The 16,587-nt window shown below is 43.6% G+C and overlaps 1 protein-coding gene across 1 annotated transcript in view; it reads left to right on the top strand.

Moving 5' to 3' along the window:
- The window catches only part of Lama1 (laminin subunit alpha 1), a 124,928-nt gene that overhangs the window by 83,225 nt on the left and 25,116 nt on the right, over window positions 1–16,587 (top strand). The window contains exons 33-44 of the mRNA XM_034484107.2: window positions 96–238; window positions 2,284–2,373; window positions 3,321–3,432; window positions 4,192–4,354; window positions 8,394–8,601; window positions 8,784–8,900; window positions 9,008–9,171; window positions 12,029–12,164; window positions 13,045–13,138; window positions 14,553–14,669; window positions 15,972–16,154; window positions 16,432–16,586. Of these exons, the coding sequence (XP_034339998.1) occupies window positions 96–238; window positions 2,284–2,373; window positions 3,321–3,432; window positions 4,192–4,354; window positions 8,394–8,601; window positions 8,784–8,900; window positions 9,008–9,171; window positions 12,029–12,164; window positions 13,045–13,138; window positions 14,553–14,669; window positions 15,972–16,154; window positions 16,432–16,586 (1,682 nt within the window). The remainder of the gene's footprint in view (window positions 1–95; window positions 239–2,283; window positions 2,374–3,320; window positions 3,433–4,191; window positions 4,355–8,393; window positions 8,602–8,783; window positions 8,901–9,007; window positions 9,172–12,028; window positions 12,165–13,044; window positions 13,139–14,552; window positions 14,670–15,971; window positions 16,155–16,431; window position 16,587) is intronic.

Below are 16,587 nucleotides of genomic sequence, written 5' to 3'. Positions count from 1 at the left end.
TGAGTGTGTGTTCTCCTTACAATACCATCGCTTGTGTAGCTCAGGGATCAAAGCCTATTGCATTAGCTCTGTTTTCTCCCTGTGTTCTCTTCAAGCCTGTGATGATGACTGTGTGGGTGCTTTGCTAAATGACCTGGATTCTGTTGGCGATGCCGTTCTGTCTCTGAACCTCACGGGCGTTTCCCCTGCTCCATATGGAATTCTGGAAAATCTGGAAAATACAACTAAATATTTCCAGGTTGGTACCAGGCATACAGAGATGGTGGATAAGAACATCTGTCACTGAGGGAGAAGGAGTGGGGGTCATTTGTCTCCCCAACCTTTCAGTCCCCCAGTGGCCAGTGACAGTGACTTCATTCCATACCTCACTGGGGTCTCTGGGAGCTCTGATGGAGTTGCTTCTCAGAAACCCCTTTGTGTATTCTGCCCATGGATTTTGTCCCACCTTCTGGAATTAGGTGGCACTCCCCACCCCTTGACAGACCTCTGGGTATTTGAAAAAGCTGTCTCAAGTACAAATACTAGAAATAAACCTGGACCATGTCTTCTTCAGTGTTAGTTTATGCCAAAGATGAGCCATTTTCTGTTACGTGTTGCTATTTGTACTTAGAGTTCCAGGACACAAAAATTAGTCTTCGTCCTCGGACGACTGACTATTAAAGTCTCTGAGGGTCAATCTTTGGTTTATGTTTTATCAAGAGATCTGGTCAGAAAAGCAAGGAAAATTAAGAAATTGACTCAGAGGGAGCACCCTCCTCTGGAATGTTCATTCTAATTGGAAACATGCTGCTAAATTATATTTTGTAGCTCCACATTATAATTTAAAATAACCTATTCACCATGTCATGCAGTAAGAGGGATGGTCACTACTGTTAGTTTATAGGTAGAAGCTTTCCCCTTAGTGTGTGTTCAGTCACTCACACATGCACTCACACATTCACACACACACTTATATAAGCACTCACACACTTACATGCACAAATGCACTCAAACACACACTTGCACATTCACATACACTTACACTCACAAATGTACACTCACACTTACATGAACTCACACACACACACACACTCACACAGGCACTCAACATTCACACACTTGCATGCACACTCACACATGTACATTCACACTCACATGAATTCACACATACAGGCACACACACTCACACATGCACACTCACACATGAACTCATACACTCAGACACTCACTCACATATACACACATGAACACATACACACAATCATACACTCACACTTATATGTGCTCACACATATACACACTCACATATATGCACACACAACATTTACACTCACACTCTAAACTCACACTCAGACACTGATACTGGGGAGGAGCTGATAAGCTCTAGGAGATATTCTTTTTTCTTATGTAGCAAAATGTGCTTTTGAAAGATGGAGATTCTATATTCATTTAGAAAATTCTACAAAAGGCAGGAAGGAAAAAACATTTCCATTCCTAGTCCAACCATCATACATACAATCAATAAGTGGTGTGCTTTGCCAGTTGGGTCACTGTGTTTTGAGTTTATCAAGTGACTAAATAGTTGGTTCAGATTTTAACTAAGCTTGAATGGTTTGCTGTAATGTAATCTACCCAGTCATCCCCTTAACAATGCTCTGTGTTTGTATCCAACACTCTCTGGAGGGTAGAAATGTGAATAGAATTGTTTTTTTTTTTTCCAACAGAGTGAAACTGGGCAACGTACCCATACCCTTCCTACATAGCAATGTGATCACTCTATAGCATTATGAAATGTTTAAGTAGTCACACAAGTAACAAGGTTAGAATGTTGGAATAGAATGAGTTAAACACTTAATTATAAACCATTGTAAAGCCTTCTTACTGAATACATTTTAATTTTAGCCTAGTAAGCACTCTCTTATGTTAGCCTAGTAAGCACTCTTTTATGTTTTGGCAATTATTGTTAATATTTTATAACTTTGATAGTCAAATAAAACCGTATTTGGTCTACTAAATGCCACCTGTCTCAGATTCTGCTGAAGAGACCAAAGCTTGAGTTTATGTCTGTGTGGGAGCCACATAGGAGGTGGCAGTGTAGAGGGACATTGCTGTAATTGGGGGTTGATGGTGACTGATTATGAACCCTTTTCTGTTAAGTAATTGTTAAAAATAATTAGGATATCTTTCTGTGTACCAAAAAGAATTAGCCAGGGATTCTCTGAAGAATGGAACAATTTTAAATGTAATACAATAAGCAGTATAATTGCTTTAAGCAATATAGTGTCTGCCTTTCGTTTTTCCTAGAGTTATTTATTAAAGGAAAATGCCAAGAAGATTCAAGCAGAAATCCAGCTTGAAGGTATCACAGAGCAGACGAAAAATCTGCAAAACGAGGTATGTTCTCTACACAAAGATCCAGCACCCACCAGCCTGCCAGCACAGCCCCTGGGAGCTGTTGGGTCCCATCTGGCAGGTTCTAGAGGCTCTGACTAGCTGCACACCAGATACAAATACATATCAACAGACAGTTCTAACCCCACGAGCTCCCCTGCTGCGGTGGGAAAGGCTCCTGATTGGTCACTGTTGCCATGTGTGCTGAGGAAGAACAGGGTGGTCTGCTTAGCTGCTTGCCTTCTCTTAACCTGAGTGGGGCTATAAGATAACTGAGCCATCCTCCTTTTCCCAAATTGAGTCTGTGATGGAGTTGGTAAGGAGTCCGGGCCCTTTGCTGAACACCAGTCTGCTTCAGTCAACTTCCCAGGCAAAGCAGGCAGTGTAGATACACTAAGGGGTCATTTGTCATTCAATGACATGTGACTGTCTACAATTGGATGCTAATGTGGATAGAGGGCTTCCATGATATGACAGGGCCTCACAACCTGTAGGTCATGACCCCTTTTAGGGGTCAAACAACCCTTTCACAGGGGTCACCTAAGACCATCAGAAAACACAGATATTTACATTGCAGTTTATAACGAGATTGCAGTTATAGTAACTTCATGACTAGGAGTCACTCCAAAGTGAGAAAATGTGTGTTTTAAAGGGTTGCAGCAGCAACAGGAAGGTTAAGAACCACTGCAATGCAAACACAGGAAGCATCTCGCTCTGCCAGTCATTTAGATTATTTACAAAAGTAAAACGTCTTTTCTCATAGTGAATGTTTCTAAACTGATTTCCATCCCCACCTAGCCAAATGGGAACCCAGAAATATTAGCTTTAGTTCATGATAATATATATTTTTAGTTCTGAGTATATTTTGTTGCTTAAAAGAGGCAATGGCTAGAGTTCAGAACTGGGAGTGATACTCAGCTAACTAACCCGAGTCCTTACTCTCTGCTCAGCTCACTAGAGTGTTAAGAGGCCACCAGCAGGTGAACGCAGCGATAGAAAAAACTTCCAAGAGGACTCAAGCCCTGGCCACCTTCCTCGAGCAGCTGCACACAAACATCAAAGGTAGTGTGGGTAGACCCTCCATTGGGGACTTGTGCTTATAGATAGTAAGTGTCATGGTCACCATGTGACGTGTGTGAACAACGTGAGACTGGGCTTCCTAGGGCTAAGGGACTAGAACATCCCATAGCACAAGCATCCAGAAATGTCCAGGTCACAGACTTTCAGTGTTTCCCGTTTTTTATTCTGTATTATGCCTGACTCTTGCTACATCAAAGTTGAAATGCTGTATCTGTGCCACTTACCCACAAGAAAGTTGACAGGGTTGGGGCTCCTGTTTGGCACCAACCACCCTTTCAGAGTACTTCTGCCACTCCATAGTCGGGCCTTTTTTGCTGTTTAGCACACTGTTGTCAGTTTCTTGACTACTAGAAAATATCCATGCTGTCCATTCAGAACTATGATGCGAGGCTTACAAGGCACAGAATGCAGTGCTAACGAGATTTACGGGGAATAAAGGATCAGAACAAGAATTGCTCGGTGAAAGAGTGATGCCAGGTAGACACTGCTTTATACAGGAGATATTACTGCAAAGTCTATGTCTGCTCAGGCACAGGGAAACATGTTAGGGAACACAGAGCCAACCCTCATGGGTTTGTGGGTGAGGTGGGGATATCAGAGAACACATGGGTGCACAGGGTGTTTAGAGGTCTAACCCAGCCTAGATGTTCAGAGCTGTTCTCACAAAAGAACATTCTGCATACTTCCATTCACTATTGTCTGCCCAGAAGAGACTTACTCAGTGATGAATCTTCTCCATAGAAATCACAGAAAAGGTGGCAACGCTGAATCAGACCACACGTGAAGATTTCCAGCCACCTGTTTCTGCTCTTCAGAACCTGCACCAGAACATTTCATCTCTGCTGGGACTTATCAAGAAAAGAAACTTCACAGAGATGCAGCAGAGTGCCACCCTTGAACTCAAGTAAGTCCCGAGCCCCTTCAGATACCATCAGTAAGAACCAGGCGTCTGGATGCTGGGGAGGGGGAATGATGGAGAGAGTTGTGACTGAGAATTAATATTGCCAGAGAGGAGAGAGGCTAGCAGCCCGGGAAAGGAGGAGAGAGGCACCTGCCTCTCCAAATATAGAAACCGAGTAAGTGAAACCAGTACAGTCCATCTCTGGTCCTGTGCAATGGGCCCCTTGATTTCTTGTGACTCTAGTTAATTTTACCTACTAAACACTAAAGAGCCTGGTGAACTGTTACTGTAGATCAAGGACAAGGTAATCTGTCAAGAAGAAAATAATGTAGGATACCAGTCCATAAGTTCTGAGACAGATGGACATTGTCAGAGCCACTGAACTTGGTCATATAAGCCCTCATGAGACCTCATGCATGACCCCTGAGAATGGTTGCACCACAGATTTGGGGAGCTTGTGACTTCCTTCCTGAACCTTTCCTAGTTTTTTTTTCTTACACAGTTGTTAGCTGACATTGTCTTTCTGTCAGGCAGTTTCTGGATTGTTTTAATCGCTTACCCAAGACTCACAAAAACTTTTCTCTTCCTGGCACAAACATTGGAAGTGTTTGTAAATATTGTTACTGTGAACTACCATGTGATCGATGTCTCAGGCAAGCTGTTTTTCTTATTTTTTTCTATATTGCTATGCATTTTGATATTAAATATTTATAGTGTCAGTTCTCTTCCTCTTCCTCCTATCCCTCCTCCTCTTCCTACTACTCCTTCCTTCCCCCCTCCTTCTTCTCTATATCCTCCCTTCTTTTTTCTCTTCTCCTTTGAGACAGGGTCTCACTACACATCACTGCTAGCACAGTCTGTGCTCCTACAAGCAGATTAAGTCCCTCTTTTCTGTGTTTCAGGGTATTATCTTACTAGAGTAGACAGAACTAGATCATTTAGTCAAATTGTCTGCACTTCAAGGATGCCATATGCTTGTTTGCAGATTAGTTCCACAAGCAGGTTAGTGTAAAGCACTGTATGCTTTCCCTGAAGCATGCACATCAGAGTCACGTCTCCTTTTGTCTTTGACTTTTTTTTTTTTTTTGACCCATGACTTTGAGTAACTGGAACTTAAAAGGAAAGGTTTTAGATAGGGTTTGGGAGGAAGTCTTGTGGTCTAGTTACTTGGCTCAGTGAGCCTGGGGAGGCCCTGAGGAAACTGAACTGGGTATTATAAAGTAGCAAGATGCTGGAGCAGGTAACAAGGACACAGAATGCCCATCTTTGCAGTAAGGATGTTGGCTTTGCTGCTGCTGCTTTCCCACATAGGGCAGAATTCGTGTCTATGAAGGAGCTTTTTAAAGATGCAGATTCCCAGGCTGGCAGTCCTGGAGATTCAGCCATCCTGCAGGATGAGCCCCTTTCTCATGGCTCCCTGCGACGACCAGTGTCTTTGTTCACTGAACAGAAAGGATTGAGGCCCAAACATGGTACCAGGAGTTGGTGACATGTAGAGAAACAGTAGAGTCTTTGTGCCCACCAGAACTTCTAGACCACTTAGGAAAAGTTCATTTTCGAGTATACATTTGGTGTAAGGCATGGGAAGTAGAGCCACCCCCTCTGCCTACCCTGTCCCCTGACCTCCCCACTGGCTGGATCCTTTGGGACAGACTGCTGTGTTAAGCAGCTCTCTTTCTATTTGGAATAAAGCTGTAAGTCACAGTCTATACTTCTTTATCCTATCTGTAAGTGAAGCTATGAGGGAAGGGACTTTTATTTTAAATAACGAGGGAGTTCGAAGTATATTCTCCAGCCACTACTTTCTAGTTTCCATAGATACTCCCTCTCCCAATTTCATGGATTATTTTAGATTATTTATACATCATATTACCAATCATAATCATTGTAAAATTCATGGTTGGTACCTGAGTCTGGGTAAATAGTTTTGGCACATATACGTCATTTTCATGCTATGTCAGACCACTGTCACCTTCAGGGACTCACTGAAACTCCCAGGCCTTGATGTGTAACTGAATTTACAGCCAATATTCTTTAAGGATGTGCAGCCAGATGAAAAAGAGATGGGAGGAGTCTGTAAGGATGTGTAGGAAGGAATGCAGAGAGGTTCCATAGTGTCTGTTTTCTCAGCAGGGAACATGCAGTGTGGGTAAGATATCTATCTGCCCGGAGTAGCCATTAGAAATCAGCATCCATATGGTCATCAATAGCACTCATCTGAACGCCAGACTCCCAGCAGGAAAACAGGTGCTTGTCCTAAATCACCTGGCTTGCACAGTGGAGCCACTGTCTTATTAATCAGTTGGAGAAGTGTGGCAATACTTACAACCTTGCCCACTGGCCTCTCTGAAGACCGCTTACTGCAGCTTGCCTCATGACCTTGTCTCTACACACTGCAGATGATCCCTGGCAGCTGAGTGAACTGTTTTCCCTGATGGCTTCCCCACGGATGTTCAAAGATAACTTCAATACAGAAATGTGTTCTGAGATGAGTGTAGGAGGGGCAGCCTGTACCGAAGGGGCCAGCTCTTTACTGCAAGTCTTTCCGTTTCAGTACACTGATGTGCATGGAGAGTTCCCAGGGAGTGGGTGGGCTGAGGGGTAGACTTAAGCATGCTGTTCTTGTGGAATCTGCTTGATAATTCATGGGATTGCAAAGATTCATGGGATTGCAAAGTACTGCAATCCATGGATCCCTCTGAGTTTGAGGCTAGCCTGGTCTACAGAGTGAGTTCCAGGCCAGCCAGGACAACGTATTAAAACCCTATCTCAAAAAAAACAATGAATAAATAACAATAAAAGACAATTAGTCTTATTTACTAAACCTTGTGTTTATTAATGGTGCCAATTGTATCTTTTTAGCAATTTGAGCTTCCAAGTTTTACAATTGGCCTCAAAGGCTTTTTCTGCCCTACAAATAAGTCGCCCTCTTCTTTCAGTTTCTTGCCCAGATGCAGTTGCCACCATTAACACAGTTTACAGTCACCTTTCTTACAGAACCCAGGACCACCAGCCTGGGGATGTCACCACCTATAACGGGTTGGGCCCTCCCTTATCAATCACTAATTAAGAAAATGCCCCACAGGCTTGCATACAGCAAGACCTTATGGAGACATTTTCTCAGCTGAGACTCCGTCTTCTCAGATGACTCTAGCCTATGTCGTGAAGACATAAAATTATCCAGCACAGCGTGCAAGTGTGAAGACCTGTGTTTGAATTCCTGAGAACCCACATAAAGCCAGGCATATTAGCATGGGTCTGTTGTCTCAGGGCTCTTAGAGTGAGATGCGAAGTGGAGGCGGGAGAATTCCTGGAAGCTTGCAGGCCAGCTTGCCTGGTTCGTGAACAACAAAAAAAAAACAGTCTCTAACAAGGTGTAAAGTAAGGGCCAGTACCTAAGGGTGTCCTCAACTCCATGTTTGGCATGACATCCATGCATTTCTTCTCCCATTACACACATACACACACACACACACACACACACACAGACACACATGCACACACAGACACACATGCATACACAGACATGCATGCAGACACATACACATACATGCACACACAAATGCACACACACGGACACACACACATATGCACAGGAACACATACTCACACATACTCACAGGCACACACATACACATGCACACACACATATAAACAGGCACACATAGGCACATACATGCATACATACACACACACATGCACACACACATATGCACAGGCACACATACTCACAGGCACACACATGCACACGTGAGCACCAGAAGAGTTGCCTCTGGTCTCAAGCAGTCAGGATCCATGCTAAACATTGTGGTTCACATTCATAATCCTAGCAACAAAGAACGCTGAGGCAGGAAATTTTTTGTGAGTTCAATATCAGCCAAAAAAGCATAGCCTAGACCTGTCTCCGTAATAAAAAGTAAGTCACCATATGTCATTTACGTTCCAAGAAGAAACTATGACTGTGTAAAAATTCCTCATTCGCATTTCAAGACTTGAGCTTTGTTTTTGTTTATGTTCTGAGTGAACTCTCTCTATTCACCAGGGCCGCCAAAGACTTATTGTCACAGATTCAGAAAAAGTTTCAGAAGCCTCAAGAAAAGTTGAAGGCATTGAAGGAGGCCAGCAGCCTCCTTTCAAACCACAGTGAGGAACTGCAGGCTGCAGAGGCGCTCCTGAGGGAAGCTGGGAGCAAGACCCAGGAAAGCAACCTCCTGCTGCTCCTTGTCAAGGCCAACCTGAAAGACTTCAGGGTGAGTCTCAGTGTCTCCTTCTCAATCAGGAGTGCAACCACACAGGCCTGTTCATAGATAGCACCAGCTTTAGCTCCTGATAAAGTGGGACTGGCTACTGGCTTCAGCGGGTGGCGCTCGGTGCCAAATTGGCTGCTGAGTTTCTTTCATGATATATCCTCAACTGGTGATTTCTGATGCAGGAGAAAAAGCTGCATCTTCAAGGAGAACAAAATCTGACCTCAACGCTCATTGCCAAAGGAAGAGAGTGGGTGGATGCTGCCAGGACTCACGCAGCTGTTGCACAAGACACCCTAACAGTAAGTTACAATTTGCCTCTTCCAGAGCAGCCACGCACCTCGCCATTGGGTACATGCACACTTGTAGCTAAGTAGGCATATGCGTCCATTTTGATTTCTCCATGCAGCAGCTGGAGCATCACCGAGATGAGCTCCTATTGTGGGCCAGTAAAATCAGGAGCCATGTGGATGACCTCGTCATGCAGATGTCCAAACGGAGAGCCCGTGACCTTGTCCACAGAGCGGAACAGCATGCCTCTGAGTTGCAGAGCGGAGCAGGAGCTTTGGACAGGTAAGGCTGCACAGGTGTCATAATCCAGCAAGTGCTTGCTGACCCTTGATAAGGGTGAGGGTGGCCATTTAGGTTAGTGTTGAGTCACTTTTATGCTGGGTTAACACGCACACACATGTATGCACACTCCTGTGTGCCTGTGCTTGAGCACACACATATGTGTAGATGCATGTGTACTTAAGTGGATATGCATGTAAAAACCATAGGGCAACCTTTAATATCGCTCCTCAGGTGTGGTACACATATTTTAAATCGGTCTCTTGTTGACCAGGAGTTCACTGTGTAGTTTAGGTTAGCTGACAACTGAGCCCTGTCTGTCACAGCCTCCCCAGCACTGGGATGACAAGCCACTATGCTTGGCTTCTTTTTCTGCCAATTGGCATCTGAGGATAAGATACCCAGCATGCTTTTTGCTGACTGAGCCTTCTCTCTCTCTCCCGTGTACCTTTATCCCATCATGTAAAAATGAGACTCCTATTTTACTTGTGTGGCAAGTCAGACTCCCTCCCCTGTCTTCCTGCTTTCTTTACCATAGGCATGCATACATTGGGAAAATGCAAACGGAATACTATGCTACCATACCGGGCTTTCAAAGCTTGTGCACACCATTGGTGCTCGAGTGCTCTATACATGAGTTGTACAAGGACGCTGTGTTCTCTATAGATCTTGTGTTCTTGGAGTTCATGGTTCAAATGGAGGATATGGCTGCACACACTCTGCCTATAGAAGTCTCTTTGCCAGTGCTAAAAGATATCATGTCCAATCATTGTCTGTGCCTGCTGGTGTGTGTGTGTGTGTGTGTGTGTGTGTGTGTGTGTGTGTGTGTGTATGTGTATGCACACATGTGTTTGTGAGTGTGTACATGTGTGTGTGAGACTGTGTATGGCACAATGTATGCTGGTGGCCACAGAATCCAGAAGAGAGCATCAAACCCCAACAAGCAAAACAGTTACAGGCTGTTGTGAGCTGCCCAACATGAGTCTTGGCACCTGAACTTGGTCTCCTAGTGGTTAGTTGAGCCACCCCACCAGCCATTGTCACAAAGTTACTTTAACTAATAGCTCCTACTGTTGGTTAAACCTGTCTTCATCTTCTTAAAAACAAAGCATGACTCTAGGCCAGTCTGCTTCCCAGATTTATTTGTACACTGGACTTAATAGGCAACTCATCAAACACTGGTGTCTTATACCTTGTTCTTCCTCCCCCAAAGATGGTGACTTAAGCACTCTGGATTGTGGCTTAGAATTTACAATTTGTTTAAAAAAAACTTTGGTTGTTTCTTATGTAATGCAAATATGGGAATAAGTCTTCCTTATGTCTTCCTGTTGAGTTTCACAATCCGTGTGTGTGTGTGCACTCACACATGTGTGTATGTGCTTGTGTGTGTATGTGTGTGTGCATGTGAGTATATGTGTATGTGATTGTGTGTATGTGTATATGAGCACATGCATGTATGTGCCCATGTGTGTATGTGTGTGTGCACATGTATGTGTGCCTCTGTGTGTGTGTGTATGTGTGTTTAATAGAGTTACCAATCAAAGCCACGTGTGTACCAGGCTGTCACTCTAACACTGAGTGATATTCACAATCCCCTTCTTTTTATCTTGTGACCAAGTTTCACTAAACTGCTTAGGCTGGTCTTGAACTCACTGTGTAGCCCAAGCTAGCTCTGAATTCTTGATCCTGCTTGTTCAGCCTCCTAGTCTAGGCTAGCAGGCCTAGCTCATCTTGGGGTGTTAATTAACTGGTGGATTTGTTTCTTTAAACTTTGTTATAAAGGATGGATGTAAAAAATACAAGCAGGGTAGAATGTTTGGGAATGGGAGACTACTCCTTGCTGAGGAAGTGTCATGAATGATTAGGTTACATAATCAAAGGGATAAAAAAATAATTCAGTAGTCTATTGATGAAGGTAGGTACTGAAGTCAATGGCGGTGAGTACCATGGCAACCAGTAGCAGAAAGTGGAGGTGGGGCCTCAGCTTCTCTGTATCATCTTCCATCCTTCCTAAAAGAGAGGACACATGGGCTCCACCCACAGCTAGACTAAAATCTTTATTGTTTAGTATAAGAGTAGTGAAAGCAATTTGACTACAACAATCAACATTAAATAGTGTCATAATGTTTAATTGACAAATCATTGAGTTTCCCCCATCTAATAGTGACAGACAATGATTGCTGGTGTCTGGTGTGGGAATTGACCAATTCAATAAAGTCGGAGGGAGAACGAAGTGATTCCTGCAGCAGGCAAAGATGTGTCAATGGTCACATTTCATCATCCTTGCAGAGCTAGTGAAAGCCTTGCCAGATGGCAAACTCATAAGCTGTGTGCCTGCTAGCTCGAATGAAGGCTCAACTGAAATATCCTCTGATTCTCCTGCAGGCGAATCTCATCAAATTGGGGTATGGCCTTTAGGGGGCCACCCCAGCACCCCTGCATGTGGTCAGAAAGCCTTTTGGAAATTAATAAGTGGGTTACCGCAGAGATTATAACCAGTATACACAGGCAGGGGTACCCCACACCAACTGGGAACTTAAACATGGATCAGAGATAGTAGAGGACCGATAGTGGGGATTGGTGGTGTGGCTCTCTCTCTACAGGAAATGGCCATCATGGGTCTCCGTGTTAATCAAAAACCTTTCTGAGTAGTGTTGTCATGACAGGCAGCTTTCCAGTCATAACTTCTGTGTGTAGAGGAGAAGCCATGGCTTGCTAGTCCTGGCTTTTTTTTTTTTTTTTTTTTTTTAAGAAGAAAGAAACTAAAAATCTTTCAGGGTCAGTAGAAATCTACTCTGCCCATGAGTGTGTCCACAATTTTATTTTTGAATAACATCTTGAAACGATGGTGATTCCATAGAGACCTGGACAACGTTAGAAACGTGTCACTGAACGCCACCAGTGCAGCACATGTCCACGCCAGCATCCAGACACTGACGGAGGAAGCAGAGAGGCTGGCTGCGGATGCTCTCAAGACAGCGAATAAGACAAGCTTGGTGAGAAATATCTGGCCTTCTTGTGCGTCTTCCTTTTTCTGAACTCCATGGAAGGTTCTTCTGGAACACAGTTCTTAACCTGTTTGAAACAAACCTCAAGGTTCAAATGTGACACTTTCACAGGTCACCCGAGACCATCAGAAAAGACAGATATTTATCATTCATTAACAGTAGCAAAATTACAGATATGAAGTATCAATGAAAATAATTTTATGGTTGGGGTCATCACACCATGAGGAGCTGTGTTAAAGGGCGGCAGCATTAGGAAGGCTGAGAGTCATTGTTCTAGAAGAATTTTAACCATACACTCAGTGGTTCTAATATATATATTTCCACGTTCTTTTCTCGTGAAATCCATTTGTGATTTGTTTGTTTGGTTGCTTGCTTGGTTTTGTTTGTTTATTTGTTTGTGTTATATATCATATGCCCTTTAGTTCTTAAATAATTTTGACAGTACAGGTCTCACTATGCTGCACAGTATGGCTTTGAATTCCTCACTTGAATTCAAGCGAGCTCTGACCCAGACTTGGGGGTAGCTGGAAGTGCATTGTACCACCCCATTCTATGGTTTTGGTCATTTTTGCTTCTTTCTGAAGACCAATGACTACTATTAAAAACAAGGGCAAATCTCAGTTTCCCTCGATAACGACGCTGATGCTCTCCCGATAAATTCTTGATAAATACCCCTTTTACTCACAGCTGTGTAACGGCCAATTCCCCTCTTTATATATTTAAAAATGTCTCTGGGGTCTTCCTCTCAGACAGTGACCTTCTCCTCAGGCTTTGAGATTGGCTTTCTTACTTGGAGCTTGGTTGATGCTCTTCTGATGGGGCTGCTCTCTCTGGGAGGTTCCTGTACACCAACCGTTCTGTTTTTCAGGTCTCCGAATCCCTGGCTTCTCGGGGGAAAGCAGTCCTTCAGCGCTCGTCCAGGTTTCTAAAAGAAAGTATCAGTACCAGGAAGAAGCAGCAAGGTCAGTTTGGGTGAGAACACAATGACAGTGTTCTGGGAGAACTCAGCTCTTTTCCTAGAGCAACTTGAAGCTCCCCATGTCTATCTCTTTAACACTGCATTCCTCTCAAGTGAGTGTCGTTTGATTCCAAATCTTGCTGTGGTGGTACTGCTTACTCAAATGTATATGCTGCTCTGTAGCTAACCCTTCCTTATGACTGACTTCCAGGGACTACTTGGATTGACATTTCCGTCATTCTTCCTGGTGTGCTTGGGGTCACCTCTGATGACTCTGAATACAGGGGCTCCTCCTTTTTTCTCTCTCTCAAACCTCCCAATTTCTTGCTGAAATAAGTTATATCTAATGCTGTGTTTGCATTTTTCACCTGGCTAGAACTATGACAGTTGAAATGTCACTGGATTAAATCATAAATGGTAAATCTTTTCCCATAAGCACCTATGAAGTTCAAGAGTTTCAGCAAGCACTTGTCTGGGACTGTAAGAGCTATCCAAGAAGCATAACATAAAGTGGCGAGAATCTGTTCTGTAAGAGAAAATACGCAGGCATTGAATTTTCATACTGTATGATACGCTTCTCACATTGATGCAGACAGTTTGTAAGGGTAGCAGTGGTTCCTCTCATAGCTCCATGAATTAAGGACTGGACTTTCTTGCAGCTGTCTGAACCAAGGGTTGGGCCAGGGAGTTGTTTTGTTTGTTCGTTTTTCTGTGAGTGAGACAGTTTAGAACCTACCCTGTCCTCTCAATATTAGATCTTCACAATTCTTGCTTACTAACTCACAAGTGCTGACGGGCACTGGCTTGAGTTTGCACAGGTAAAAGCCCTTCTAGGTCATTACACTGTGAACTTCTTGGCAGTTAAAGTTCCATGTTCTGATCATGTGCTCAGGATGTTAAATATGGTTTCATACTATGAACAGAAACTGTAAAAGCTTTGATCTAACCATGTAAATTAAAGGAAACTGAGATGAGTCCAGATTCAGGGGAGGGAATAAAGAAGGGCGGATTGGACAGAGTTACTGATCAGGACTTATGAAGAGCCAGACTGCCATCAGGATTTGAGAGCCTTGAGGTGGCAAGTTCCAACATGGGTTGAAAATTATAGTCTGAGAGAAGACAGTTTAAACATTTTTCATCTTTGTGCTCTTGTAAATTTAGGTGCAAAATTCGAGAACAAGCAGTAGTGATGAAGATAATAGCAAAATAGACAAAATGATAAAAAAAAAAAAAAAAAAAAAAACCACCCCCCCACCCCCGGCCATATCTATGATGAGTTGTGCTAAGAATCACCGGGAAAACTGTCAGTGTTGAGGTGTCTGCAGGAAGCTATATGTCCTGCTGACATCTGAGATATGATAAAGGCGGTGTCCTAGCAGACTAATCTGACGTGAACCCGTCCTTTCTCCCTCACATAGGCGTTAAGCTGAAGCTGGATGAGTTGACATATTTGACGCGTCAATTTCAGGAGAGTGTGGATAACATCACAAAACAGGCCAACGACTCCCTCATGACACTCAGAGAAAACCCTGGAGGTAAACAGAACAGAGATTTCTGGTCTGCATACCTTCTCCTTGGAAAAGCATCTCACAGGAGCCCGAGGAAGTCCCGCCTCAGGGCTTATTGGTAACTGCGGCTCTAGAACTAGACCAAGGTTGATTAAGCCTCAACTTGGGAAGGGATATGACTTACAGGTGAAGGACATGAAACTTTTTAAAATCAATGAATACATCAAATCACACTCTTAAAGGTATTATGATTACACTCTTAAAAGACTAGTGATGTTTGGCCACCACTTTTAATTAATGGCTTTCAAAGTGGCTTTGATGCAGCACAAAGGAAAGAGGCCAAGTGTAGAGAAAAGAGAATACTCCTGCCCAACCATGGAGGGAGAGCTAGATCCACTCCCTGTGAACATGGAACACCGGACTCACTGTGAACACAGTGAGTTAGAGAATTCTTATTGCATGCTCTTCCTCTCTCAGATGAGAAAACACTATGAAACCAGCCTATTGATCACTACTATTGATGATTTGGAAACATGGGTTCTCCAAGGCTTTAAATGAGTCTCGAGTCACAACCCCAAATGAACGGTGCTGTTCAGAGCTATGTGCCTTACTCCAGACATCCCCTGTTACGTTTCCAAGACTTACCTGCTACTCTTCTCATCTCGAAATTTCTTTTTCCCCTTCTGATCACCCACAGGAAAATGACCTTTCATTTATTTTAATAAAACACACAAACACTCTTTATTCAAACTTACAGAAAAGTTGAGAGAGGAGCAAAGGACTACATGGGGATTTTCTCCTTTATTGCCTGGGTTCTTACCACGTAGCCCAGGCTAGCCTCAACCTCATGATGGCGTTGCACCTGCTTCCTGGTTGGCATTGTAGGCATGTGCCACCATGCCTGTCTTGATAGCTGTACACTTTTATGTGGCTTTTTTCAAGAATGACTATTTCGCTGTGTGTGCTGAAACATTCTCAGGTCTCAACAGCACCATGGAGACATCCTCACCCAGGTTACCATACATACATGAACAAGCATGCATACACATGCACACACTAAATAAATAAAAATTTAAAAGTACTTTCAGCTTACCAACATACTAAGAACATACGAAGGGCGTGGCCACTAACCAAGGCTTTTGTAGTCATGCTGTGTAACTGAAATCATGTAGAATTAAGTATCCAGATATTCATTGGTTCTTTAAAGGGATGGTAGACATGCAAACATGTGACATGCAAACTTCTTTGACATGAAAAGGCAAGAAAGCTTGTTTTGTATTCAACATACGTTTTTCAGCAGGCACATGCTTGCCCATTCCTTTATTTTAGATATGAGAGAGAAAGGCAGGAAAACCAGGGATCTGGCAGCAGCAGCCAACGAGAGTGCAGTGAAGACACTGGAGGACGTGCTGGGTTTGAGCCTAAGGGTCTTCAACACATCAGAGGACCTGTCCAGAGTAAATGCCACAGTCCAGGAGACAAACGACCTTCTGCGTAACTCCACAATGACCAGTACGTCTGTGGGTTGAAAGTCCCTGTTTTGAAAGCCTGAGGTTTGCTGATTGAGAGAAAGCTGGGTACACAAGGATGCACAGTGTTCTAGCTTTTAGAATGGCATTTGAGGAGGAGAGGGGCCCCAAGGAATGCAAACTGTCCATGGTTTCTTCATATATCTCAGGGTTTGCTCACTCTGTTCTATCTCATCCCTGTCTTAATAACAGACACACTTCCTTTTTATTCTTTTCCTCCTGCTTAACTCTTGCCAACCCTTGCCCCTCGTCTTCATTAGCTCTGTTGGCTGGAAGAAAAATGAAAGACATGGAAATGCAAGCCAACCTCTTATTCGATCGATTGAAGCCTTTGAAAACACTGGAAGAAAACCTGAGCAGAAACCTGTCCGAGATCAAGTTGCTGATCAGCCGGGCCCGGAAACAAGCAGCTTCGG

This window comes from Arvicanthis niloticus, chromosome 21, assembly GCF_011762505.2.
Source record: "Arvicanthis niloticus isolate mArvNil1 chromosome 21, mArvNil1.pat.X, whole genome shotgun sequence".
Taxonomy (NCBI): Eukaryota; Metazoa; Chordata; class Mammalia; order Rodentia; family Muridae; genus Arvicanthis; species Arvicanthis niloticus.
Note: the sequence above shows the minus strand (reverse complement) of the source record. Positions and strands in the feature narration are given on the sequence as shown.